This window comes from Centroberyx affinis, unplaced genomic scaffold (assembly GCF_046629955.1).
Source record: "Centroberyx affinis isolate AG114_WGS23_722 - 3 ecotype Tasmania unplaced genomic scaffold, CSIRO-AGI_Caff_v1 ptg000503l_1, whole genome shotgun sequence".
Classification (NCBI taxonomy): domain Eukaryota; kingdom Metazoa; phylum Chordata; class Actinopteri; order Beryciformes; family Berycidae; genus Centroberyx; species Centroberyx affinis.
The window spans coordinates 127141-153605 of record NW_027279155.1 but is presented as its reverse complement, the minus strand read 5'-3'; the positions used below and the strand labels follow the sequence as shown (position 1 = coordinate 153605).

General features: G+C 42.5%; 1 protein-coding gene across 1 annotated transcript in view; it reads right to left on the bottom strand.

The window, feature by feature from the left end:
- Positions 1-6245: 6245 nt before the first annotated feature.
- atp10a (ATPase phospholipid transporting 10A) overlaps positions 6246-26465 on the bottom strand; it is a 30264-nt gene continuing 10044 nt past the window's right edge. Inside the window, exons 7-21 of the mRNA XM_071517602.1 lie at positions 25758-26010; positions 25424-25641; positions 25150-25344; positions 22060-22618; positions 18625-18728; positions 18040-18166; positions 17281-17465; positions 16426-16783; positions 13110-13186; positions 11676-11801; positions 10873-11073; positions 8692-8772; positions 8456-8560; positions 7119-7306; positions 6246-6926 (exon numbers count right to left, since the gene is read on the bottom strand). Coding sequence (XP_071373703.1) covers positions 6257-6926; positions 7119-7306; positions 8456-8560; positions 8692-8772; positions 10873-11073; positions 11676-11801; positions 13110-13186; positions 16426-16783; positions 17281-17465; positions 18040-18166; positions 18625-18728; positions 22060-22618; positions 25150-25344; positions 25424-25641; positions 25758-26010 — 3447 coding nt within the window. The 3' untranslated portion in view covers positions 6246-6256. The remainder of the gene's footprint in view (positions 6927-7118; positions 7307-8455; positions 8561-8691; positions 8773-10872; positions 11074-11675; positions 11802-13109; positions 13187-16425; positions 16784-17280; positions 17466-18039; positions 18167-18624; positions 18729-22059; positions 22619-25149; positions 25345-25423; positions 25642-25757; positions 26011-26465) is intronic.

Here is a 26465-nt window from a genome sequence, read left to right as displayed (position 1 = left end):
GGTGTTGCCTTTCAGAGAGAGATCCTCCACATGTATGACAAAAGCAAGACAGCAGCACCTTCCACTTTTGTTCAAGGAGACAGTCAGTGGCTCTTTCAGATGTCAGTATGGTCAGAGAGGCTAAAACAGGGGAATTGAAACCATTTTCCCTGTAACTTATACGCGCAAAATGACTTTTCACATCAACTCAGCCCCAGTTACAACCCCAGCCCCAGTTACAATGTGAAAGATAATAGGTCTTGTGTTCAGCAGCAACAGTATAACACATGATGCCTACACATGAACAAATATTACAAATTTATTATAGCACTACCTGCTCCTAAATCCTCACAGCTTCCCTCCACTTTGCACCTTTCCTATGTTTTGTCTTAGTTTGAAGAGACGTGAAAAAAACAACATAAAAAAATGTGAATGCGTGTCATCAAAATGTCTGTACATTTGCTGCTTACAGTATCTTCAGTGACTGGTGAAATTGCCATTTGCTGACAACATGAAGCTTGCACCATTTCCATTCTAACATTGTGAAGCTAGCATTTCCATTCCATCATGGCTACACGCAGCGGGGGGGGGGTGCAGAGGAAAAGGAAAGGGAGGCGGCCCCATCCCCATCAATATACAGTCAGCCTGAGCTTTACACCCCAGAGCACACAGGAACTTGTTTCATCATTTCTGCTGTTCCCATGTAACCTTTCTGCTCAGGTCGTGTGATGTTTCAATTTTTCAAATGGGAGAGAAAGTAGGGATTTAACAGCCTCTGGTTCAGGTGAAGATCTCACAGTTGTAAGCCCTGGTCAAATGAACATTACCAGGGAGTGTGGTAATACTGGCAGATATTGCTTTCACTTTCATAATATATCTGATAGTAGATTGTCTGGAAATTTGATATGGATTAACAGTGCCAAAAATATACCTGATAATGCCATGTCTCTTCTCCTGGAACATATCTATTAACCCCAATTGTACTGTTGGCAGTTTACTGAATATGGCTGCAGGGTGGTATAGAGAAGCCAAGGAAGGATACTGAAGGTTGCTTGTAGGACAGCGGTGTAGTGTAGAATATAGGGTTATTTCCTCATCGTTGTTAAGTGATTCCTGGAGATGTGCCATACAGCGAGCGGAGAGACGAGGAGAGAGTGGAGGCAGGACAGGGGTCACTGAGGCAATTAAAAGAGAATTGGAGTCTTCTGTGATCAGGATATGTGTACTTCCACAAAGTACCAGAGACACGACGGCCCCATCTCTGATCGGCCTAATTATCACATCCTCTCACTTCTGACTCACAACCCCCAGCTCATTATCCTGCCACATTTTCATCACGTCAGCATTCCTCTGGATGTGGACATCTTCACAACAAGCGGGCAAATGGTCAACTGAAAGGTTTATGAGACTAAACAAGGAATGTGCCTACATCTGGATTTCTGTCTCAGAGGGAAATTACACTGAAAAAGCGCAATAAGGGTCTGGCTATGCCGCTCCTGCAGGATAGTGGGGGAATGGAGCCATACAATGCCTACACCAACTGGAAGACAGATGGCCCTGGCTCACAAAAGGCTTCATTTGTTATTTGGAATCAAAAGTGATGCAGTGCAGATCTCTAGTGGTGTAAATGAACAAGTCCTGAAGCGCTCGGCTCCTCCAACTCTCTCTGCTACAGCTGGCTCTGGTAGAGAGGAGAGGCTGCAAGGGGTTAAAAACACATAAACAATTCCTATAATCCAGCCCTCTGACGGCTGCATCGAACCAGACTATTTATGAGGCAGCTTAGGAAATTGAAAATGTCCTGATTTAAGCTTGTTAAAACGATGTGCCATGAAGGGGGTCAAGGCTGTTTTAATGACCAGAGTCAATAAGGCCCTTATATGACAAAATGCAAATCAAACTCCATTAACTACTGCGGAATCAGTCTCATGTCTGTCTGCAGACGGCAGGTAATCAAAGAAAGTAATCAGAGAAATGAAAGAAGACAAGGAGAAATTGGTAAGGAGTTGCTCCGTTCATTCCCAGGGAGGAGGCTGTTTAATCAGGTTATTCATGTTTACATATCCTCATAATAGAATATTTGACACATGTATGACAGAAATTCAGTTCATTCTATTTACTGCTTATCTAATACCACAGAGAGCAGATGAACTGGAGGACTAAAGCTTTGCCACAATGGCACAAAAGTTCCACACAGAGTATGCAGAAAAAACAGCTGATCAATCTGGCCGGTTTACACCCGGGCTTTGAAAGAGATGGAGAGAGCACCACTGCAAGGCTGGAGGAGTCATCATTATCTCTGTGTTAAGATGAGGAACCTGCTTTTGAAAAGTGCAGCGATGGTCAGTAATTTGGCTATCCCATCGCAGCGGCTGACTAAAGGCAGCATCAGCAGAGCCGTCTCTGTCCCTTTTCCCTCATCATGCCTTAAAAGAAACATTAATAACTTTTCCTCCTGGCAAGGGAGCGCAGATGCTGCGCGCACCAGGCGAAGACACACCGCTGCAACACCAGGCCAAAGATCATCCGTCTTCTAAAGGCCTCCCACCTCAGCCCTTTGAGGAGATCTGTGAGTATGTAGAGGAGTGAGAGCTGTATGCAGATATACATTACTGAGAGAGAGGCCCAGTCCTTTAGATGCTGGAGCCAGGAGCTTCTGAGAAAAGCAAAATGGAACGAAAGGACTTCGTGAGGAGAACTATGTGAAACTACAAAGGTCTAAGGTCCCTCCCTAATACCCCCCCCCCCACATGTTTTGTATGTCTATGTTTTTTCTTATTTTGTAAGTAGTACTTGTACAGGATGTATGAACGTCTGAGTGTACTGTAATGTTTATGTTTTGTTATTTTTTGTTTTGTTTGTAGATATTGAAAAAAATGTAAATAAACTTAAAAAAAAAAAGAAACTACAAATGGGACCGAAGCAATCCTGGAAGAAAATTGAAGGAGGCAGCTCTGTCTTATAAAGCACATGAAATTAAATACCAAGTTAAATGCACTTTGTCCTCATAATGTATCGTGATCATGCACCTTCATATTTCTGCTGCTGCTATAACACTAACACACTATTCTGTCTTAATTTGTCCTGCTACTTAACTCCATCTATGGCTGCGGTTGTTTAATTTTATTTGTTACCTGCTTGGTATGAGCCTTTCCAGCCTCCACCTGCTTTAGCTCTGCTGATGGTCATGCTAGTTGACAGATGTAATTTAGTGGATGTTTTTATTCAAGGCACTTCACAGTACCATGAGTGGTTACACTTTTAGCAGGGGGGGAGCCATGGGAATCCAACCCATAACCCCGGCAGTGTCGGTGCCACGCTCTGCCCACTGGGCCACACAGCACCAGAGCTGCTTTGCTCTTAACTTGACTTTGGAGCTAATTTTGTAATTCTCGTTCCCATGGTCTTGCTGTAGGAAGCACCCGCCACAGACAACGATGCAAGGAATAAAATACACTCATATTTATGTTTCAATAAAAAGTGCAGAACCTCTCAGACTCTGGTAAATCCAGACTCTCTCTGGAGCTGCTCCACTGACCTTAGGTGGGAGTCTTATAGTCGTAGTCTAATACAGTTCTGTACCAGAAAACACCCATATCCCGGGAAAATCAGACTGGGAACTAACAGAACAAAATCAGTCTCAAATATACGGTAAAATGTCCAGTATCATTAGAATATTAAACAATGTTTTAGGATGGCAGTTTACAGTGTACAATATACATTTTCATGGGTAGTGGATCACATGACGTCTCGCTATTGACAGATCTACACATGAGATGCATTTTAAAGATATGGCCAAATATATGTCATAAGCCAGTTTGTATGAAGCATTTTATTGAAGTGTTAATACTTCACACCCTGCTGCAGCTCAGCATTTGCCCCTGAGCTTGGCTGGAGAGGCTCATTGATCAAGTCCACCGCAGGATCCAAACTGTGCTGTGAAATTTTACTAGAATAAAGCCAGACAAGCTGTGCTTGGATTTATCATTCAAATTATGATGCATTACTCAGAGATCAGTGAAGATCAAGCTCGGTAATCTTTAACCATTTTATGTCAAATAATATCAAAGCATTTGTTCAAAAACCTGTCTGTTCATAAATGTGAGTAAAAGCAGCGATGAGTCTTTCTTGTTTACAGGCAACGCACAGGTAATATTTCTCAAAGTGAAGCTGAAATGTTTTTTTTTTTATTAAGACATATGTACAAGAACCTTAAAATGAGACAATGAGAATGTATCACCCAAAACCCCAAATGAGACAAGCAGCATGAAAGTGAATGAAATGCTCAAATTACAAATCAAATTTACTTGATGGTAAGACAATATATAAAATGCCCTATAACACTGACATAATCATTACAAAATAGAACGTGTGAACCGTAGGCCTATCTTGAAACCAAAATAAAAAGTTGAAAAACAAACAAAAAAAACAAAAAAAAGAGCTCAAGGCCTTGTGCAGTAAGAGTGAATGTTCCTGTGAGGAATGTAAGCCCATGTGAAAGTGGGTATGTTGGAATGCGTTCTGGCACATAAAATGCGACGCCAAAGCACAAAACAGACAGAACCTACCGAAAGAAAGTGGACATACTGTGAAGTACAATCTGAACAACACGCCAGAGCAAAGCACACAAAAATGAGAGGATGAGAGGAAAATAACCATACAGTTTACGTCTCATAAATATCATTGACAAACACAAAATGCTCCTCACTGAACAAGGACGCACCGTCATCTTTAAATGAACAATATAGCTTTAGTATCAAAGGCAAACTCTTAGATTTGTAATTTCTTATCCAGTGTTAAGGCACATGCTATTGTTTAGAAAATACATAGAGTAATATAAATGATCTTTGGTAAATGGTATACTTTATAAAAATGTACTGCAATGAGAAAAGAGATACAACATTGGTGCAAATGACAATCACAAAATATTCAAGGTGCTGCTTTAGATTCTTTGGAAAATAAAACAAAGCATAGCGTCACTCCAACTTTCCACATGGTATTTGACTTGTTAGTTTGTGCATGATGAAAAACACATCATGATGAGGTTTGAAAAAGTGCCAATGGTACACTTTTCATTCTTTTCATGCTGCATCTGAGCACTGAACGCCTCCCTCAGAACATGTGACTGGCACCGGTAATACTCGTTGGTAGTTCTGAAACAATGTTTCATAGTGCAAATCTAAATCTTAAAGCCTCATCTTCTGTATTTGAAAAGACCTTTGTCATTTTCATTCACCGCTGAGCTTGGCATTACAGCTGAACATGGTTATACAGCTGGACTGATTATGAGAAGCTCAGTAAAAGGAAAAAAAACAAAAAACAGGCAAAACTAGCATGAAGAAAAAAAAAAATCTTCATATAAACCTATGTTGGTGGTAGCTTCTTATCAACTTACTGTACAGTACAGAATGTGAACTTGGCCAGCTGGAGACTAGAAAGAAAACAGATCCAAAGAGTCAAAACCAAGGCGGTCAATGGACACACACACTCTTACAATAATACACCTCAGACATTTCTGTTAGATTCTTATAAAGACTGTGTGAAATGCAACTTTCATGGCATACGCTCTCGATATACATAACCATATATTTTAAGTCTACAATTTTTAGGATTATTCATGGAATGCACTGAATGGCAGAACAGCTATAAACACGCTTTTCAATAATTTCCAACTGAGCAACATTCAGAATATTTCAAAATCCAGCAATGAGGCTGAAACGAGCTCTGAGACAATGCAACTGTGCTGATCCATGTTGAGAAAGATTCAAGTAAAGGTAAAGCTCCTGGAGAATCTGCATGGAAATCCTGACATATGGAATGAAACACGTTTCTGGGGGGGATAAAAAACCCATAAAATATCTCTTCTTAGGCACACTGACACTGATTCAAGGCCACAGTGGCATTTGATGCAGGTCAGAATGGATTTACAGGCATAGCTGAAAGAATGAACAGGGTACCATATCAGAGAGAATACACACTCCCAAATAACCCGGTAATGGAATGTCTCTGGTCTTACATCAAAAATCCTGATCAAGTACTACTGAGATGCATCTTTGCAAAATAAACACTTTCCAGAGTTCAAAAAAAGAGGAGATATTCCAGTTCTTCTATCTCCCAAATCTCAAAAATAGTTTACTAGTAATACTTTATACATCTAAAATATAAAAAAGTACCTGTTTTTTTTTTATAAAACAATCCTCTTGAAAAATACAATAAAATTCAATAAAAACTATCGTGCAAATTTGAGTTTGAATAACATACTTAAGACTATAAGACATCATAAGGTGGTTTGGAGCGAGTGTTCTTCAGAACAATTTGCCACCTGTTTTTCTGTCCTCTGTGTGGGATGAATGGTGGGTTTGTCCTCCGAGTTCCTCTTGTAGGTGACACACTGGCTCCCTCCAGTAGGGGGCAGGGTCAGCTGAACACTGTCCCTCTGTGTGAGCAGAGGCGTGGAGGTGATCCAGCTGGACAGACTCAGATCTGACGGCTCTAAAGTCTTATCGAGACAGTCAGAGTCTTTGGCCGGAGGAGGCTGCGGCTCACCCGCGAGTCGAGGAGCTTCTTTGGTGTACGGCAGAGTGTCCATTTCTGTAGGAACGAATGTGTAGGGGTCCGAGAGGCCCTTGTGACCGTCTGTGAACCCCACTGGGCAGCTGTGGCCCCTTCGATGGGTCTTCCCAACACCGTGCATTTGTAAGACCGGCCCCTGACGGCGCTGCGGCGTCTTGGAGCTAGAGAAGCTCTTCTGGCCTTTGTGATTGCAATCTTTAGGGAAAGGCTTGACGAGGGACAGGAAGGGAGGCTTGGGGCTGAGCTGTGACCCCACCTTGACCCCGCTCAGGCTCAGGATGTTCCTGCGGGTTTCGCCGGGGAGTTTATCCAACTGCCTTCCAACTTGGACAGGGCTGGGAAACAGCGTGCCTTGACACGCCCTGTAGAAATATCTGGAAAATACAGCAGAGCCAGACATCAACACACACTTCAGCACTATTTTCCGATTATAAATACCAGGCCCTTGGGATAAACATGAAAGGCATCTGGTATCAATAACGGATATAACTCATGGCACAGAACATCATAACTCTTCTGGGAAAGAGTTTGTGTGTTCAGTCATGCACAAAACAACCTCAGTGTACCTGGGCAGCAGCGCTGCTAGAGGGGTGATGATGCAGAGCATGTAGAAGAGGGGATCCTGCAGCAGCCTCTGCATGGTCCAGTAGGGGTTGGAAGGGGAGTAGCAGGTTGGACAGGAGGCGTTGTAGCACAGAGCCACCGTGAAGAATAAGGCAACGCTGAAGCTGATAGACACCCAGTTCATCCAGGTCTGGAGTAGAGTCAGACAGAGGAGAGTCAGTCACCAACGCGCTCAAACCGTCTCTGAGTCTTAGACAGGTGCGTGAAACCAATGAAAATCACAAAAGGTAAAAAGACAGAAACAAAACAATGCATATGCAAAGATGTCTTGTTGTGCTCCTTAATGAGTTAAGGCACAGCCACATGCACCCACGTTTCGGCCGGGAGCCTTCTTCAGTTGACTGGGTGACAGACATCTGACTCAGTGAAAACCACACAATGGCTCACTAGAGCATTGTCCCTCCTGACACACACACAACGACATTTGGACACCAAAGCACATAATTAATTATGGCCTCACAGCTACTGTATGGGGATGAGAAAGAGTGCTGCCTGGCGTCACCTCAAATACCCTTAATTGACTTTCACAGCCATTTACCAATAACGTGTGCATTATTTTCCTGAGCAGCTAGGGAATGAAACACCTGCCAGCTGAGCGTTTGGAAATGTTTACTTTTAGTCGATGCTGTTCACTGTGAATATCGGCTCCTCTGCACGAGAGCCCATCATGTCCAGGAAGGTAGTTAGTGAAAAGGACATTTTTCATGTACAAAACTTGTCAGGCTAAATTTACAGCCACAGCATAATGGAAAAGACTCTGATTCAATGCAGGGTCATAAATTTAAAATGGCTCATGACCAAGACTGCCGTGCCATTTACGAGAACCACACATGGATACCCGAGAGTAAGTCTTAGGCAGTGGTATTAAAGTGGGGAAAAAACAAACAGGTATTTTGGTCCCTATGGCTGTGTCAAACGCTGGTGTGCTGTAATGTGGTGTAGACAGTTTGCGCACGGCCTGGACAGAGGCAGACAAACTGTCAAGCTGATATATAGTCCCTGATGCTGCAGTGCCTTCTGGTTCAATCTAATCAGCCAGAGTTAATGCATAAGTATCCATGTGCCTGTCAGCCTTCACACCACTACACTCACAAAGCCAAGATGCTGATTTGAGTGGGAAGAAGCAGCACGGCGAGAGAGGAAGCTTTTCTCTCCATCAGGCTGAAATGAGGAAAAGGATCATTCTAATCTTAGAGGGATAATGCATTTCTAACTAGTGCATCCAAAAAACACAGAAAACTCAATTTGAGTCATGCATGAATCTAATCAAGCTTCTTACCCAGGTTTTGGTCTCGATGCCCAAGTGTAGCAGGATGGTGAATAAAGCTAGGGTGGTAATGGGAGTTCCCCATGTAAACAGATCCACGTCAGAGTCAGCATAGGCCTGGGAAACAGGGAAAAACAAACAGGGAAATGACGAAGGGAGCAGAATGACTCAAGTAAGAGCAACAAGGCATTCTGTCACAGTAAAGTACAGAGTAAAGACTAACTGAAAGAAAATAAAACCAAACTCACAAAGTAAGGAATGAAGAAGCAGACCAGACTTTGGTAGAAGGCATCAATCATGTTCATCCAGAACATATATGGCTTGTATTCCTGCAAGACAGAGCCAAAGTGAGTGTTTCACGGACATGTGCCTATCCCCAGTCGCCTGAACCTAACAGAGCTGTAGATCATGCAAAATGCACAATATGGGTGAAAATAAGTTAGAATTTGCTAATTTTACACATCTTACTGAACTGTCCAATAAAGCTTTGTACAGTAATCACTCATGATCAATAACATCATCATGTCTGAGGCACAGTCAGAGTAACCATGACATATTTTTTTCTCAACTGATTTGACACATTTCTCCAATATAAGGTCCATGCTCTCAAAACGGTTAACACAGCCATCTGAACCCTTGATAATTTAGCAAAACTGACGTTTTTGTTGTTTTTACACAAAATTCAAACACCATTTTTCCAATGACTACCCACAAAACTCTCCAAACAAAAGTTCATCCTCTCAAAGAAGTTTAACCAGCTGTCTTAACTCTTTAATTTTGCAAAGCTATTAGTACCTGACTGACATGAAAGTGTTCATGACGGAGTCATGTTATCTTCTAACTGAAAACATGTTTGTGGTTTCCTTTGAAGCAAATTGTGATTTGTGTTCATCAACGCTTCTACCTCCTTACTGTATGACACAAATGCGTAAAAATGTCAGATATGACGCTACCAAAATTCGTTTTTCTCAGTTGTTTACACACTGTTTCTGAAACTGTACTGTAAACAAAAAACAGACACAAATCTCTTGCAAAAAAAACATTACATTCAAAACCATGTTATATCTTCTTTTCCATCCAAAAGACACATGCATGCATACCATCATATGAAGAACCAACTGCACACTGATGTGATGTGATGAAAAACACTACTATGAATACCTTTACTTATTATTGGGCCTAAGCCTTCTTCAGTTTCTATATTATAAGTTCTACTTACATACTGTAAGTAGCAGTAACAGTAACCTGTTGTAAAAGATTATCATACTATTAGCTACCTCAAATATAAAACAAACTCATACAATAATACTGTATACATTTCAGAAAACACAGTAGGGTACATAAAGTGCTCCTCATACAGAACACACAATGAAGAAATAAGAAGAAGAAATAGGAAATAGCACTACTGTCTAATGCATCCTGTCTTGTGTTTCTGTGCTGCCACAGGATCTCGTTCTCCCTGGCTCTGCAGCAGGGGAAGCATCGCCTGGCATGGTGGATCTTCCTCTTCCTCTTCCTCCTCCTCCTCCTCCTCCTCCTCCTCTCACCCTCACCCTTCCTCTTCCTCTTCCTTTACCTCTCTGCAGTGCTGCCATCCATTCATCTCCAAAACAAAAGTGCTCACCTTTGGCCCTTTTCTCTGATTTGTAATTGAACAATTCAGGAACTAGTGCTTGTACCTCTGAGTGCTCACTGTATCCATTGGTAGTTTCAGTTTAGAATTTGAAGCATTTTGAATGGCAGTGCTTGAACACAGCATTGTGTGTAATGCAAAAAGTGTGATTTAGATTTGCAGAATTTGGTATGTTTTGATCATTGTGTCTCAGTGTTAGTGTGTAAACAACTGAGAAAAACTAACATATTATAGCATTAAAATTGTGAGGAAAAGATGTTTTGCTTACTGCAGAAGGAAAACATTATCAACAAATTATGGAAAGAATTCCATAAAACCAAAATATGGAAAAAAGGATTGTGGAATCTTTTGGTAAACATGTTTTATCATTAGTATTCCTTTGGATACAGCTGAATATATTATCTAGTCTATACATGTGTGTAGTTTTGATGTCAGTTTTTTAATAAAGATGTGATCTGAAAGGAACGCAGCACTTCATTTTGGGCTCAGTTGGGCTGTTTTGCAAAATGAGAGTCTGTTGCAATGGCTGTGTTTACTGTTTTGAGAGCATGAACTTTTTTTTGAGGAAATGTGTAAAAATCAATTAAGTTAAACTCTAATTATTCCTCTAGACAGCTGGTTTCCATAAGCACAGATCATCTCCTCAACTCATTCAATTTTCCAGGGCCTATATTCCTTCTGTATTCACATACTGTGGAGGTGCACACACGCACACACATGCGCGCGCGCACACACACACACACACACACACACAAAATTAAAGGGGGACCAATATATCTTATTCATTTTGATGGACCTCTGAGTTCTGCCCGTTCATGTAAAGTTGAGGTAGTTGTTGGAGAGTCTCTGCTGACACATCTTTGTCCAGCGTGCCAGTGATGAGTTGTGGGAAGGCAGAGAACATCAGGTTGAAGAAGATAAGATACCACTGGTCAATCATGGCTGAACCTGAGAATCCACAGTAGAACTGATACCAGAAGATGAGGGCTACAAACATCTGTGGGAACAAAAGATAACAGCGCTGGGGATGGATACACATGAAGAGGCAGGGCAGAAAACAGGAAAAAACAAAACAGGAGAAACACGCTTGTTTGGCTACTCAATTTCCCATTTGTAGAAACCCATCTAAACCACATATTTCCAGATTGTCAGCGATCCAAATCTAAACATCTACTTTGGTATTTTTGTTAGCCTGTCATGTTATCCATGTTGATTTAACAGATTTGTCTGTTTCCAATATAAATGCACTATACTTTGTATAGCTACCCACATTCATACCCACACAGGGAGGAGTCTTGGCATGCTAATTTAAGTTCAAACTATGAACAGACATCTTAGTCTTGTATTCAAAGTTTAGTCTACTTGGGTTGGACATTAATGTAGAACTTCCAAAAATCCAGCAAAATGTCTATTGGCTTAAGATGAAAATGTGCTTAAATAACCTTATTTAAAAATTTGAAGGCTGTAGAATAGTTAATTCTGATTAAGTAAAGTGTGATCATTATGCTGGTTTACTCTCTTAATTCTTGGACAAAATCAAGTGGCACATTTGGATCCACATAGACACTCAGATCAGCATATATGGTAAAAGAAGCTTACAGCATTCTTGTAGAAGAAATACAGAATCATGTTAGCCAGTCGGGAGTAGCACCAGTGGCCGTGGACCAGCAGGAGCTTCTGGAGATACTGGAACCGTGGGAGAGCAAAGTCACTCGCCATCACTGCCTGGAGAATAGCAGAAGGACCCAATAATCAATCTTCTTCTCTCCTCTTTCTCTCGCTCTTGCTCTCTCCCTCACTCACACACACACACGCAGACAAACACACAGACACAGACACACACACTTATTAGGGCATAACCATTCAAAATGTCTGGCCCCACTGCATTTGCTTTTTAATGAATCTTTAGTGGGTATAATCTTTCCAAAGCAATAACCCATAAATGGGTTGTCCACCTTTTGGGATTCATAGTTACAGCAGCAGAAAATTGTCAGTCTCATCTATCAGGATCTAAGACAAAACCCCCCCTGTAGGCTACTTGTTTTATAACTTACATTTTCAGATGATACCAGTAACCCTTTATGAAACATCTCAACTGTCAACATTAACTGTCAACAAGAAAAATAACAGCGGATGCCTCGTTGTACAGCAATTTAGTTTCTGCTGCGCTCTAATAACGGGCCTTAAACGACTACATGGGGAGTGCGCTCCTAATAGAAGAAAGGTCTGTTAATCATAATGCAGTGTGTGCTGGCCTGAGCAGAGAAATGTGCATCTCAGCACGCTATGGAATCCTGAGGAGTGACTGCTGTCTCATTAAGACCAAATTTTATTAACAATGATTAATCTAGCGGCCCAGTTAAGGACAGGATATTGAGACTTTAACAGATGTGCTACGCTGCAGCTCGCCTGGAAAGCCTCCCCTGGAAGTTAATTGGAAGGCTCCATCATTGCTATGCAAGATCACCTTTCTGGAACAGTGAAATGTGCGTGGGGGGAGGGTCAGCACAGCCCCCTTTTCCTGCTGCCATTGCCAAGGCAGCCGTGGCATTGGCCGCGACCTTAGAGCGGCAACGAGGGAGAGAAGATGGTGCGGACGGACCGGCGCGGGACGGCTGGATGGCAGGACACAGGACAAACTAGGGAGCCCCAATCCAGCCTGACTCAGCAACATACAGGCAATCCTATTTAGAGGACGCATGCTTATGTGCATGGCTGCAGGCTACATTAGGCTGAAACACACTTAAGAGTAATCAAAACCCATTAACTATGCACAAGCGTGCCAGCATAGTTAGCACAAGATGCAGCCTTCTCTCCCCATGCCTTTGGCTGCATATTCCCTCATCTTCTCTCCCAGAGCACCTCTCACACTCTCCTTAACCTCCTGAAGTCTCTCACCCCCCACAGCCTATTTACATATCTTTTTAACTCCTCTATAAATCACCCCGAAACTCTCATCCACTCCCGCTGTACATGGCACTCGCTCATGTTGCCGCCCATTCCCGCATTGGTCCCGCCCACATTTCTCCTTACCTGCATGCCCTCCTGTCCCGAGATGCCCACGCCCACGTCAGCCACCTGGATCATGCTGACATCATTAGCCCCATCACCTGAGATTAATGTGTGAGAGAGAGAGAGGGAGAGAGAGAGAGACAGAGACAGAGACAGAGACAGAGAGAGAGAGAGAGAGAGAGAGAGAGAGAGAGAGAGAGAGAGAGAGAGAGAGAGAGAGAGAGAGAGAGAGAAGAGAGAGAAAGAAAGGGAGAGCAATAGGTTCTCAGAGCGGAAAACTGCGTACACAGCCCGTTGTAGAGCATAAGTCACAAAGAATGATAATCCGTGCCTGTCACTTAAAGGATACATCACACAAAGCACTTACAAACCTCACATAGTACATTAATACATAAACCCTAACGAGTGGCACAGCAGATCAGCAGGGCATCAGTATACCAGCAGCCTAGAAGTGGAGAGAAATTATGAGGAGGAGGGGGGGATTTATTGAGTGTGGTGATGGCAAGACTGAAAAAAGCTCTTACCCAAGTGTGCCTCTCTCTGTGCAATCCTGTTTTGTATGTGGGAGGAATGTCAGGTATTCACTGTGTGAGCGTTGTCAGTTACTTTAACTGTTACATTGGCTGTGTGTGTGACGCGGTCAGTATTGTAGGAAGCGGGTTGTCCCGGAGATCTTAGAGGCCGTGTGTGTGTGATTTGAAACAGTTCGCTTCACTAAGTGATAGTCATCATGCTGAAGGAGCAGATGGACCTAGAGTATGACTGGACAGATGACGCTGTGGTGCGAGGTGTAGGAGCAGGAGGTCACAGGGTTGGACTGATAAGGATTTGCGTTTTTTTTTAATGACAGACAGCCTCTGTTGGCAATGTGGATGTTAGCGGCGGAGTGGTCGAAGTCGAGGTTGTTATCCATTGTTGTTCCCAATACGAGACGGCCCGTACCAGTTCAGCTGTCCCTCTGATGGTGGTTGGGCTGTTTTTGCTTTTGCTACATTTTGAGAGCCGGAGATAGTTTTTGTCACCGCAGGTTGTGAAGTGGGAGATGAAGTGTTGGTGGGCAGTGAGTATTTGAGGTAGGTGGTGATGAGACAGAGGTTAACACTTTGTGTTAGCTAGCAAATACTGTTTTTTGGCCAGTAAAAATGTTTTAAGACCAGTAGGACTTAATATTACCAGACACACTGTTACTGCAGCAGTCTATTTATACTACATATATGAATATATTTCAAATTGCCAATCAGGACTCAGAGCCTATATAGTCATAATAACATCATTATACACTAAAACAAGATATTAGTTGTTAGGTATTAGTATTATTAGCTGTAGGGGTGACATGGGAATACTACACATTACTACTAAGTCGTAATGTGGTCACTTTGTGAATCTCACAGGGTGAAAAAATGATTGCATGTCTATATTATCTTTAGTAATCTTTTGCTTTCAAACTGCTTCTATTAATGTAATATCTTACTGACGGAAGAATGTATCATAATGCCATTTCACACGTCTTTAGTACTTCTACATGCATTTAAATAGATATGGCGAGAACTTTCTCAATTAGTGTGGCAAATTGTAATGTAGTCACAAAGAAACCCAATCGTAGAGGGAACTCTGATAGTGTATATAAGAGTAAGTGAAGGACGCGGCCCTGGGCTCTGCTCTTGTTAGCGGTCTATGGTGGATGAGGTTACAGTATATTCTCTGCTCTGAAAGCCTGGTGTTCAGATGCTGAGAAAGCCATGAAGCCAACAGATAAGAAGCGGTGGAGATGGTTCAGCTTCTCGATCATCTGGTGTCCCTATAGAGTCTTAAAAGGCAAGTCCACAAAGATCATCCCAGGAGTGTTAGGAGGAGCAGTGTTCGCCCCCCATCTTTCTCCACTAAGCCACTCTACATTACTGCTAACACAGCAATGACAGAAAAGCGCTTGGCAGGCAAAACTGGGATCCTCCTGAGTGCAGCAGTAACAAATAAATGGTAAACAGGGAAAAGACAGTCATAAGTCACATTGCCATCCCCATGTCACCTCTATTATGCTACAGCTTCATTAAGCCAAAATGTACAATAACTAAGGTGCCTTACTATAAAATTAATTTGTTTACACTCAGTAGTCACAGCAAGGGGGCAGAGGGTGTGTGTATGAGTGTGCACTTCTCTGCAACCTAAATATGAAAGTCAGCTCATATCCTGTAGATACCACAGGAGGAGAGATATGGCCACGTTTTCCACACTAATTTTCATGATAAAGGGGATTGGATATAGGCACTAGTTCATTAATTATTGAACAGCATTTTCAAAAAAATAATATGTTCAGGATTCTTGCAGACAAGCCTGTGGGGAATTTGTTTCAGCTTGCCTATGTATGAGCAGTAACTGCTATTATTTGATAAGAGTGTAGTTGCTCATTCAATTATGGATATTTAGGTTGCAAAACGGGCCAAAATATTTTAGGTCCTTGTATTTATTATTAAAATTAACCCTGAAGTGTAATATATAATAATAATTAGATTTATAGAATACTCAGCAAATCCTTACAAGTCTATAAAATATAAATTGAGACAGCTGCATCTTGAAGACAGTGAAAAAGAAAATTGTTGAAATAGTTTCCGTAGATTTCAAGTCCAGATAGCGCCTCACAAGGTTTGGGAAAATTGATTAAAATCAGCTCAGATGCTGTTCCGTTACTGCACATATAGATGGGAAAGACAGTGCAGGGGCTGGATGCAGCATGCGGCTCACCAATTTGCTATGGTGATTCATAAAAATGCTGACATTCAATACTTATGTAGTTGGTGAAGGTGAGGCTGTGCATTAGTCCAGGTTGTGATGTGAAAACCTGACAAGTGGTGTGTTCTGTATGGTCATGCTGAGGTCTGCGGGAGGCAAAGCTCTAATCGCCTCAAGAGAGTCAGCACTCTCTTTAACCTTTCATGATCTTTTTAGACTGGTGAGGAAGTTTTGAGTTTTTGAGCTGATACTCAGGTTAAGGGCTTTGAGTCTGAGGCAAACCACCTGTTAGGTCCTCCTGTATTTTCCCAGAATCACCTGCTGCATTTGGCTTTGACTGACAAACTACTGATTTCTAACACTTAAAGCAATCCCATTAATATCAAGAATGATGCTTGCATTTTCACAGTTGTTTCACAGTGTATAGGCGGCGCAACACTAAAATAACAACATCTGAGTATGTACGACAAAAATAGTCAGAAATCCAAAACCAGGTAGTTGGAAGAAAAAAAGAGACCAACTCAAATGACAGTAAAATATGGCATGGCATATGACAGGGAAGAAACTGTTGCACATATGCGTGGTTGCATCATCTTGACCCGGTACATACCTATGGCCAGAGTCATGACCTTCAGCTTGTTTCGCACCAGTTTGACCACCATGCTCTTCTGCAGCGGCGTGGAGCGGCAGCAAAGCACCGAACGGCAGCTCCGCGCAACAGCCAGAAACTTATCCTCCAGGCTCTTATCCAGGGCGTAGGCCAAGGTCCGGCCGTCAATCACCAGGCCCAGCCGGTGCACCATGAAGGGGCTGGTGTGGGACGAGGAGGAGGAAGGAGACGGGGAGGGGTAGATCTCAAAGGCCGCAAAGTCACCGTGGAAGGCCTTGGCAGCTTGGTCCGCAGAGCTGCAGAGGAATTTGGCCTGGATGTAATGTAAACTCTCCTCCAGCAGCAACGCACACGCCTCCTGGTTCAGAGACAGGCACGGAGTGGGTTGAGGGTTAGGACAGTTGCTTAATACCGAACTGCCTGACCCAGTCAACATCTGGCAACCAGATGAACCAGCAGCCCAGTATCAAACACGCTCAGTCCTCAAAAGACCTCAAAACTACTCAGTATGTCTGGCCTTACTTTCACTAAGAGCAATGTTTTCAACTAGAAAAAGGAAACACGGATATATTTGATTATATTATAGCATGCTGAAAAAAAACAAAAAAACAAGGATTATCTGAAGCTGAAAAAAAAAGTCCACTATCATTTGAATAGACTAAACAGAGGAGTAAGGACAACTTTTGCACACACTACTTAATATCAATATTTTAAAACTGAATATATGCCAATAAAACAACTGGATATATGCCAATATTCTATCAAATTATCAGATTATCAAATGTGGACAGTAAATCACAATCCACAGTTATACATACTGACTGACTTTGTGACATTTTGGCTAGTGAGGGTCACCTGAGAATCAGCATTAAGGGTCAGGATCTCCTCCTCGGGGTCCAGCAGCTTGCAGGCATAAGCAATGTTGACGGCCGTCTCCTGTTTGTCGCCCGTCAGCACCCATATCTGCAGGCCCGCCTTCCGCAGCGAGGCGATGGTTTCAGGCACGCCGTCCTGCAGCCGGTCCTCAATGCCTGTGGCTCCTGCAGGCAAAGACGCACTGCTGTGACAAACCCTCCAACAGCCCCACATAACGAGCCACTAGAACTGGGCGGTATTTACAAAATCAAATATCACATTATTTTAGACTGAATACCTCAATATCGATAATGTGACGATATTTTGGGGGAATGAGTATTCGTGCTTTCATAAGATATTTACACACAAGAAAACTTTGAAAATTAGTAATGATCATTAGTAATCAGCAATGCGTAATCAGTAATAGTAATATGGATATGATGAGCAGGTAAAGCGAATCATTGTTTATTTTAGCCTGAACAGGCTACAGTTCAGAAAATTGTATCACTGTACATAAACACAGCCTTTAAGACCAGGAAGAAGCAACATTTAAGTTATTTCACAATATTACGATAATCAAAATCCCAGACGATATCTAGTCTCATATCACAATATCGATATTATACAATATATCGCCCAGCCCTAGGAGCCAGCATAAATATTCTAGGTAATTAAAATGAGTGTTGGTATGATAACCAGCTATCAGTGTAGTGTGAATGCTGTAACATGCCATCATCATGTGAGGCCTGACAGGATTACCCAAAAGCTGGAGGTTAGTCTCCAGTCGCAGGGCCGACTCGAACAGCAAGTCTTCTCTTCCCTGGATGGCCGTCTCAGCCTCCAGATGGCGCTGCAGCCAGCATGCATATTCCTCCTTGCTCAGAATCTGATACACACGCACATACACACATGCACACGTATGTCTGTTAAAGTATGAGAAACAAAAAAACTTAAGTGGAGAAACTTCTCCCACTTTGCCTACATGGCAGGGGACTCAGCAGCAGCGATCCATGGGAGTATGTGAGACCTTGAGAAGGTGTTTTATCACATCGGTGTGGTGACGGGCTTTGCACAGGGGAAGCAAAAGCAGGGATATAATGAGCCTGGCTTGTGAGAGCATAAATTAACAGCCTGGGAAAGTGGCACAGATTGCAGCTGAGTCACGAAGAATGTCACTTTGGAAGGCTGGTCCATGTGATCATCTGTGCTGGGCTACAAAAACAACCTGCCAAATAGCCACTGAGATAAATCATCTCAACCTTGCTACTTCTGCTTCAGCATTACAAATAAAATGAGAGAGGGAATTTGTTGAGTACTTCTGTAGGGTGTATTGGTCTCCATTACCTTTTTCGCAATGCACAGTGTTCGGAGACCATCTGCAGCATACAGGTTCAGGTAATTTTGGGTCCTGTAGACAATCTTTTTCTGGCGTTTCCCTTTAGAGTTATCTTATCAGTAAAAAAAAGAAGAGAGGAAGGGACAGAATAATCAAGATTAAGTATCCATGTTTTCAGGGAACTGGCATAAATTATTTAGCAAATTTTTCCAGATTGCCAAAGGCTTCTTCCAAGAGGCACATGAAAGCCATCTGTCTTTCACACCTAAATTAACCCACATGCTGTGCCTCTATGTATTTGATGAAGTCTTCGTGTTACTCATAGCTGTGTCTGGACTATATTGAGCAAAATGTGATAATAAATTCCTAATTCATCTAAATCTGCCATTTAGACCAGATTTCTATGTCAGAAATCTGAAAAAATTGACCGTTCGGACATCATTTATCTGTTTCAAATACAGTTGTAAATGGTTTTAATATGATTGAATATTACATGTTGTTCTAGATATTTTGAAGTATCACGTGTCTTTGTAATAATTTACAGAGTCCACTTGCTGAAGTGTCTCTCTGGCCGAGCATCTTGGGCACATCTTCCTGGCAGGGGGAGAGTACACAAACAGATTGGCTTTATCGGTCTCCTGACACAGATGCACCAGCCAACACTCAGACTGCCAGCCTTCTATTCTCACTAATAACACACCAGCTTGGCGTGTACTGCTACACACACACACACACACACATGCATAATTATGTATTTTACAGAAAAGAACAAATTAACACAACACTGTCAATAATCTTAAGAATTTAAACACAAAACAAACGAGTGAAGATGTTTTTCTTCTCTCCATTTCTTCTTTTCTTCCCCAGGATAAAAGATAAAACCATAATATATTTGTATTCATAACTAAGGTAGCCTTACGTTTGCCTTATATTGAGGTAATTTAACAGCTTCATCCTTTTCGCTGCTAATTTAGGCTCACTACACTTCTTTCGCTGTGTGTTCTTGATGTGTGTGTGGGAAACCCTTTTTGCTCTATGGTTGTAAAAAAAAGTATTTCCAAGGACAGCATGAGCTTTCCCTTTTGACAAACAGCTGCTAGGACCAGACGGCCTTACAGACGCAGGTGGGAGCGAGCGCCGTGTTTGTTTTTCCTACCCCTTAAAAGGGAAAGTCCACCCTAAAACAGCATTCACATACGGTATGTTAATAATGTGATTTTGGAAAGCCCAATAAATATTAGTAAACATAAAAAACCACTCCCAAAGCTAGAGCTAGATCTGAATCCAGGAATCTGCGGTGTCATCGAGACAAATATCCTCAAATTCACTGTCAGTAGAGAAAGGCTCTAGCTTTGTCGACTTGTTTGTGTACAGAAATACAAAGATCATTAACATAATATATATGAATGCTGCTTTAGGATGGAATTTACTTTAAAGCAAGAGCTGGTTCTGTCCTGGTCCTGGGGCTGGAGCGAGCCTGGCATTATGTCATGACAAACAGCTTCAGTCACAAACTTCAAAGCCCCGAAGGTCTGTCGTCTACCTGCAGCGCCTTGGTGTGCGCCGTTATTACAGCGACACTGAGCGACTTCCTCACGGCCTGAATGGAGCCATTATGGAGGCCCAGGTTATGAGGAGGCCCAACTCATACTGCACTCTAATTGGCTGCTTTTACCCAATGGTAAAACAAAGTACGGAGTTGTCTGTGGAGGACACACCCAGCCAGCCATTAGAGCTGCTGCTAGACAGTGAACTGAGACACATGGTGGAAGGGGGGTGATAGGACTGGGGGTGTGAACTGTCCCGAAGGAGCCATCCCGCTCTCTGTTCTAGTGAGCGCTGCACTGTGAATTTTAAGTAAGTAAAAAAACTTCTGAAAATGGCATACAGTGCCAGCTCAGACATTGCTCTATAGAGGACATTTAAAATGATGAACATTCAGTAAACCCTAATACCTAAATGCAAAGGGACCAGTGCGGTCCGCATAATGGAAAATCAATATAATAAATCACATTTTAATTCAGAATTCCTCCGAAGAATAGGACTGTACTTAAACTGAAAAACATGCCAAAACAAAATAGGAGTGCTTTTCTCCACTGATGTATGGCAGTTAACAACTCTTCATTCAATGTAAGAGGATCATTTAGCTGGAGACCATGTTTCTGCTGTGCCAAGACGCAGCTCCTAGCCTTTAATGAACAGGAGGGACCTAGTAACCAGGCGTCTGAAATAAGGGTATTACTCCCAAAATAACCTCACATTTTAATAATTGAATAAACACTGATTCAGCCAATCAAAATGTAAATCTATAAAATATGAATATAAACAAAATAAGAGAATTCAATTAATTGGGCCTTTACAGACACCAAATAATAGGCAGAAAAGACACCAAAATCTTACTAAATCATGGTGAGTTTGTGTAAGAAAGACAACATCAGATATTTTAATGTGTGGCCACAGCAACAGTTTAGTCAGTTTTAACCATCTCTGTTGCAGCGTGTGGTGAAAATCTCAACCAGAATGGATTTTCAACACTGAGCTTTCTTATTGTTGTGGCAATCTTTCAATCTCGAGGCCAGAACAGTCCTTGCTAAGCACTCCTGGACAGATGTCTGGTCACTGTGTACAAAGCATTAGTGAAAAGTGCCTCTGTAGCGCTTTGTGTGCCTGGAATACTAACGGCCTGGTACACCTTTGCCATTAGGACGCTTAAAGATCTTTAAGAGTAAGGAACAAGGTTTTGAGATTGTAGTGGTAAAAAAAATACTCAAGGAAGCAGGAAGTCTTTTTAAGGGACCAATGAAGGTAGGCATTGAGTCTCTCAGCTCTAAAAATACAAGCTCTTATATAACATTAGTTTACACCTTTACATCAGTGGAAAACATGAGGGGGAAAGGTGAAACCTTGAGGTGCTCCATAAAGACAAAGCACACCTCCCTGTGCAGGCATGTTACTCCACGGCCAATGGCAGCGCTCAGACAAAGTGCTGTCCACAGACACTGCAGAACATTTTTAACAGGGGTTATCACAGCATGACCATGCTGTTTTTCACAAAAACTGAAGCAGCTAGAACTGAAAGCAATTAATCATTTGAGATTGACCAGCACTAAGTGAAAATGTCCTCTATTTGTTAACATGTCCAGTAAGCCTCTGTGCCATGTGAAGATTACATCCAGTGATTTGTAGCCAATCTCAGGTTCACAGCCACGATTCATCAATTCTAGTGGACAATTAAGTCTGCGGACAGCAGGTGGGCCGACACAATACAGCTCTGGACATACAGCACTCCCAACCGCATCATAAGATTGAGTTAACAGCAGTGTCAATAACATTGCTGATGGGTGCACCATGTTATCTCCAATCACAAAAACACTACAATCTGAGAATGACTAAACTATAGCCTCATGCAATGTATAAAAGAGCATTTCCCGTAAGTTGCCTACCTGTGGCAGGGGGTTTGATGAGGTCCATGATGACAGAGTCTGCTCCTTTAGTGTAGACGGTGATCTGGTCCGTCAGAGGATGTCTGACCACCACAGACATGCGTTTCCTGGTGGAGTCAAAGCCCAGCGTGTGCAGCAGCTCAAAGCTGAGCTTCCCCAAGTGGGGCAGCTCCACAGTCACCTGGTCGGGCAGGCGTCCCACAAGGGAGCACTTGTAGGCCCTGGCGGCGTAGACCAGCGCGGCCTCGTCGGGCGACTCGGCCTCGTAGCGCAGCTCTCCCTCATCCAGCGCCCAGGCCTTGCCATCGTAGCAGGGCGGGACGGGGCTGAAGGCGTGATCCAGGCCCCCGGCGGGACGCTCCTCGTCCAGCTTGGTGAGGGTGCTCTCTGCCGAGGGGGAGGACAGCACACTGGAGCACCCCCTGTTGGAGGAGCGGTTGGTGATGAGGCTGGAGGAGCTGCTGCTGTTGGAGCCTGAGGTCAGCCGGCTGGGGGTGAAGCGTTTGATGAAGTCCTCGATGGTCTTCACTGGGGACTTGAGCTCAAACCTCATCCGGACCTACAGGACACAAAACAATAACGCCCCTCAGCACCAAGTAATAGAACTTATTCTCAAACTTATACTTCAAGGGCGTCCTAGTGGCTCGTGGTCTAAGGCGTGTACCATGTGAACACAACATCCCGGGTTCAAATCCGGCCCAGGACCTTTGTTGCATGTGCCTCTCTCTCTGTCCCAGTCCTTCCTGTCTCTTTCAACTTTGAACTGTCTAATAAAGGCAAAAATGCCAAAAAAACAATCATCTTAAAAAAAAATAAAATAAATAAATTCTGGCTCATTTCTAATCAAGGTTGTCAACATGAATCTTAACCCTTTATGAGGACTGCCTCATATTTCTCCTGTCTGTCTATCTGTGCTGCACAGATGATTGTATGTTGCGCTTTTATATGCAATTTTTATTACAGGTTCTGGCCATTAACATCTGACCACGGGGACTACAGTTGAAAATGAGCCAGTTGGCCAACACTGGGACATTTACCCTCAGGTCAATTAATGTGCACTGTCCCAGTTTAAAAACAAATAAATTAAAAACATACAGTGCTTCATTCTATGGAAAGCTGCATATGGTATACACCAAATGTACCAGTTCCAGTGATACAGTAGAGTTGACTACATGCTTTCAGACCTCCTGGCTATCATCTTTTAGCCAATCCTTTATTCCAAGGTGGTACAGTACAATAGCAGAGAGTGTGACTCACTTTGTGGTCTCCTGGCAGCAGGAGCCACAGTTCTCACATATAAATCATTCAGGTGCAGGCTCAGCCACAAGGGCATCATAATAAAAAGTGAACAATTACAGTGGCACAAAGGACAAAAAAGCACAAACAATAAAAAAAAAAGAGAAAAATGAAAAACAGAAAGGATACTGTATCAAAGCCAGTGTTTTTGCACAGATTTACATTTCCTCCCACACTATCAGATAACCTCCAAACAGAAACACAGAATACATAAATATTGTGTCACTTTATCACGTTTAATGTGCAGGGATTTGTGCCACTGACTGGCAGGACAGCGAGCTGTTGCACACAGTGTGGCCAGGAAAGGATATCACCTCCGAACAGGACAACCACACCCAGGTTCACACAAAACAAAACAAAACACGGATACACAACTGTGACTGGAGCCCACCAAAGGTACAGGCTATAAAACAGTGAAAGCAAAGAAGCCTTCATGAGTATTTATTTATGTTTTCAAGATTGTACAATTAGAGGAAGAACAGTCAAAGAAAATAGCATTCACTACATGGAATTATATGCCTGGGGATGGAAAATACTCCCAGGCTGGAAAAAAACATTTAAAAAGTCCATGCGACAGCAGAGACTCCCTCATGTTTTGGAAGGATATCAGTAGAATTAGTCACAATGTCTGTCTCAGTATCTGGAAGTTATAATATTCTTCTCTGCTGGATCCTAGCATGTCTTGACATTAATCTTGTTTTATAGCCACACTTGGGAGCATGCCGGCATGTTGGAAGTGGTTTAAAGTGTGAAAATGAACAGTGAAAAACTAAAATTTGTAAAGAATTAAAACATGTATGAATGTGCTACCAACTACCTATTATTGGAGTTGTTTGGGAGACTACTATTGAGGGATGATGTGTCCAGATCTGGATCAGGAATCCACCAAGTCCAAAACTATATCATTCTCAGAATATCAGATGAGACATGAGAAAACTCAAGGAGCATATAGGTTTTCTTATTTTCAACACCAGGAATCTTCAAAAACATGGGCTACAAGCCTGTTAAATAATTGTTGCTCAATCTAATCGAATTATAAATTAGAATTTTTCGATATAGACAACAGAGATTTTTATTTAACATCAATAAATCTGCAGTTGTTAAATCCCTCTTATAAATCTATATATGGAGTATATGGAGAGACACTATCTGAAAAGCTTGGAATGATGTAGAATTAATCCTGTATGTTCAAGAGCAAATTTTACTGCCAGAAGACTAACCCATTCTTCAACAAATTGTGATCAGTATACTAGAAGTTGAGCTTCTTTTGTCAACTAGAATTTTCAATAATTATGGTCAAATCTATAATCTAGTCACTTTGACACATTTTTTAGTGTAATTAAACACAAGGCCTGCTTTACCTGTGGGACCCTGCTAGTTAAGACACTCACATTTACTTTGCCTCTCTGTCACACACACACACACACACACACACCACAACAGAGCATACAAGCATGAGATAGGGGAAGACACAGACAGAACCAAGGCAGTCTGCAGTAATATTGTAAAAACTATAATTGTTCTAGTTACCTATGAAGTAAATCATATCATCAGATTATGCATTTGTGGTTATTAACTACCAATGTAATGTTAAGAAAATTAAGCATTTTGTATTTAATTAATAATGTGAGATCTTTCCTAACCTTGAAAATACCCAATAAAAATGCAGGCATTTTCAAGAATTCCTTCAACCTGTGCAAACCCTGAGAAATTTGCATATGAGTTCCTACTGGGATGGGGTCTTATTGACCTGAAGGAGGTTAGACTGGGGCGACTGGATGAAGTGAGGTTTACCTTCTGCCTGGGCTGGTTGGGGGAGGACACCACCACAGTGTTGCAGATGGTGAGAGCGATGAAGAAGTCAATGATGTCAGAGAGGTCAGAGGGCAGCTGGGACATAGGCTGGCGGTGGAAACGCATGAAGTCCATCTGACTGCTGCATTCGTTGACTTTGTCTAAGAGCTGAGGGTCAGGGGTAATATCTTTCTCCTGCGGAACAGAAAAGGTTTCGTCAGTAAGGAAAGTGGACAGCAGAAAGCGTGAGGAGAGGACAGTGACTCCGACTGACCATGGGGCTGCTGAAGGCCGTGTGCTTGGACAGGATGCTGGCTCGCTTGGCCTCCGCCCTGCTGCCCGTCCTGCGGTGGGACTTGGTGCTCTGGGAGCGCAGCACCACCCGGGCGCTCTGGTGGCTGGTCACGCTGTCCCGCCTGGGCAGCGTGCCACCGTGGGACGTACACTCTTCCTCCTCAGAATCCACCTCTTGGTACATAGCAAGTCTTCTGGCTGGGAAACACACAAACACGTGTCATAATCTTTTACCCTGGCACTGAGGAAGGAACTGACAAATACTAACTTGAGGAAACAACATTGTTTTTGTAGTGTGTGCTGGCTTGCCTCACCATTGGCATCATGGGAGTACTCCACCCCAGCCACAGTGCAGCGTCTGAACACCATCTTGTTCTCTGTCAGGGTGCCTGTCTTGTCAGAGAAGATGTATTGCATCTGGCCAAGATCCTCAGTGATATTAAGAGCCCTGCACTGCAGGTGAGAGTCTGTCTCCTCGTCGTACAGATCCATGTCCTGATGGATGAAGTACACTTGGCAGATCTTGACAATCTCAATTGACACAAAAAGGGAGATGGGTATCAACACCTGTGAGAGAGGACAGAGCATTTGTTAGGGAAGACAAGAAGGTAATTTACAAGTCGGTGTAAATGCTGTAGTGTGAAAGATCTAATGTGGCAATCTCTACCAAACAAAATGCAAGGACACAAGTCATGGTTATCTCTTTTTTATCTATATACTTTTTGGTTCAAAATCTTATCTATGCAAGTTCATGTCATTATATTATGTAATATGCTTGTGTACTGTCTATATGCCTACATCCTTTGATGTTGAAAAAAAGTGTGATAAGTGTGAACCCTGAGTGGGACATAAGTTAGTTTTCCTATAGAACTCAATGTGAAGTGGTTCTATACAAATGAGTCATGGTGTGAGAATTTGGCCTGGACATTGAGTCAGTAATAAAGTCATCTGTTTATTAGACACGGTATCAAAGTAATGTCTGGTAATATTGGTGGGTCTCCAAGTTCAGTTACTGTTTGTAA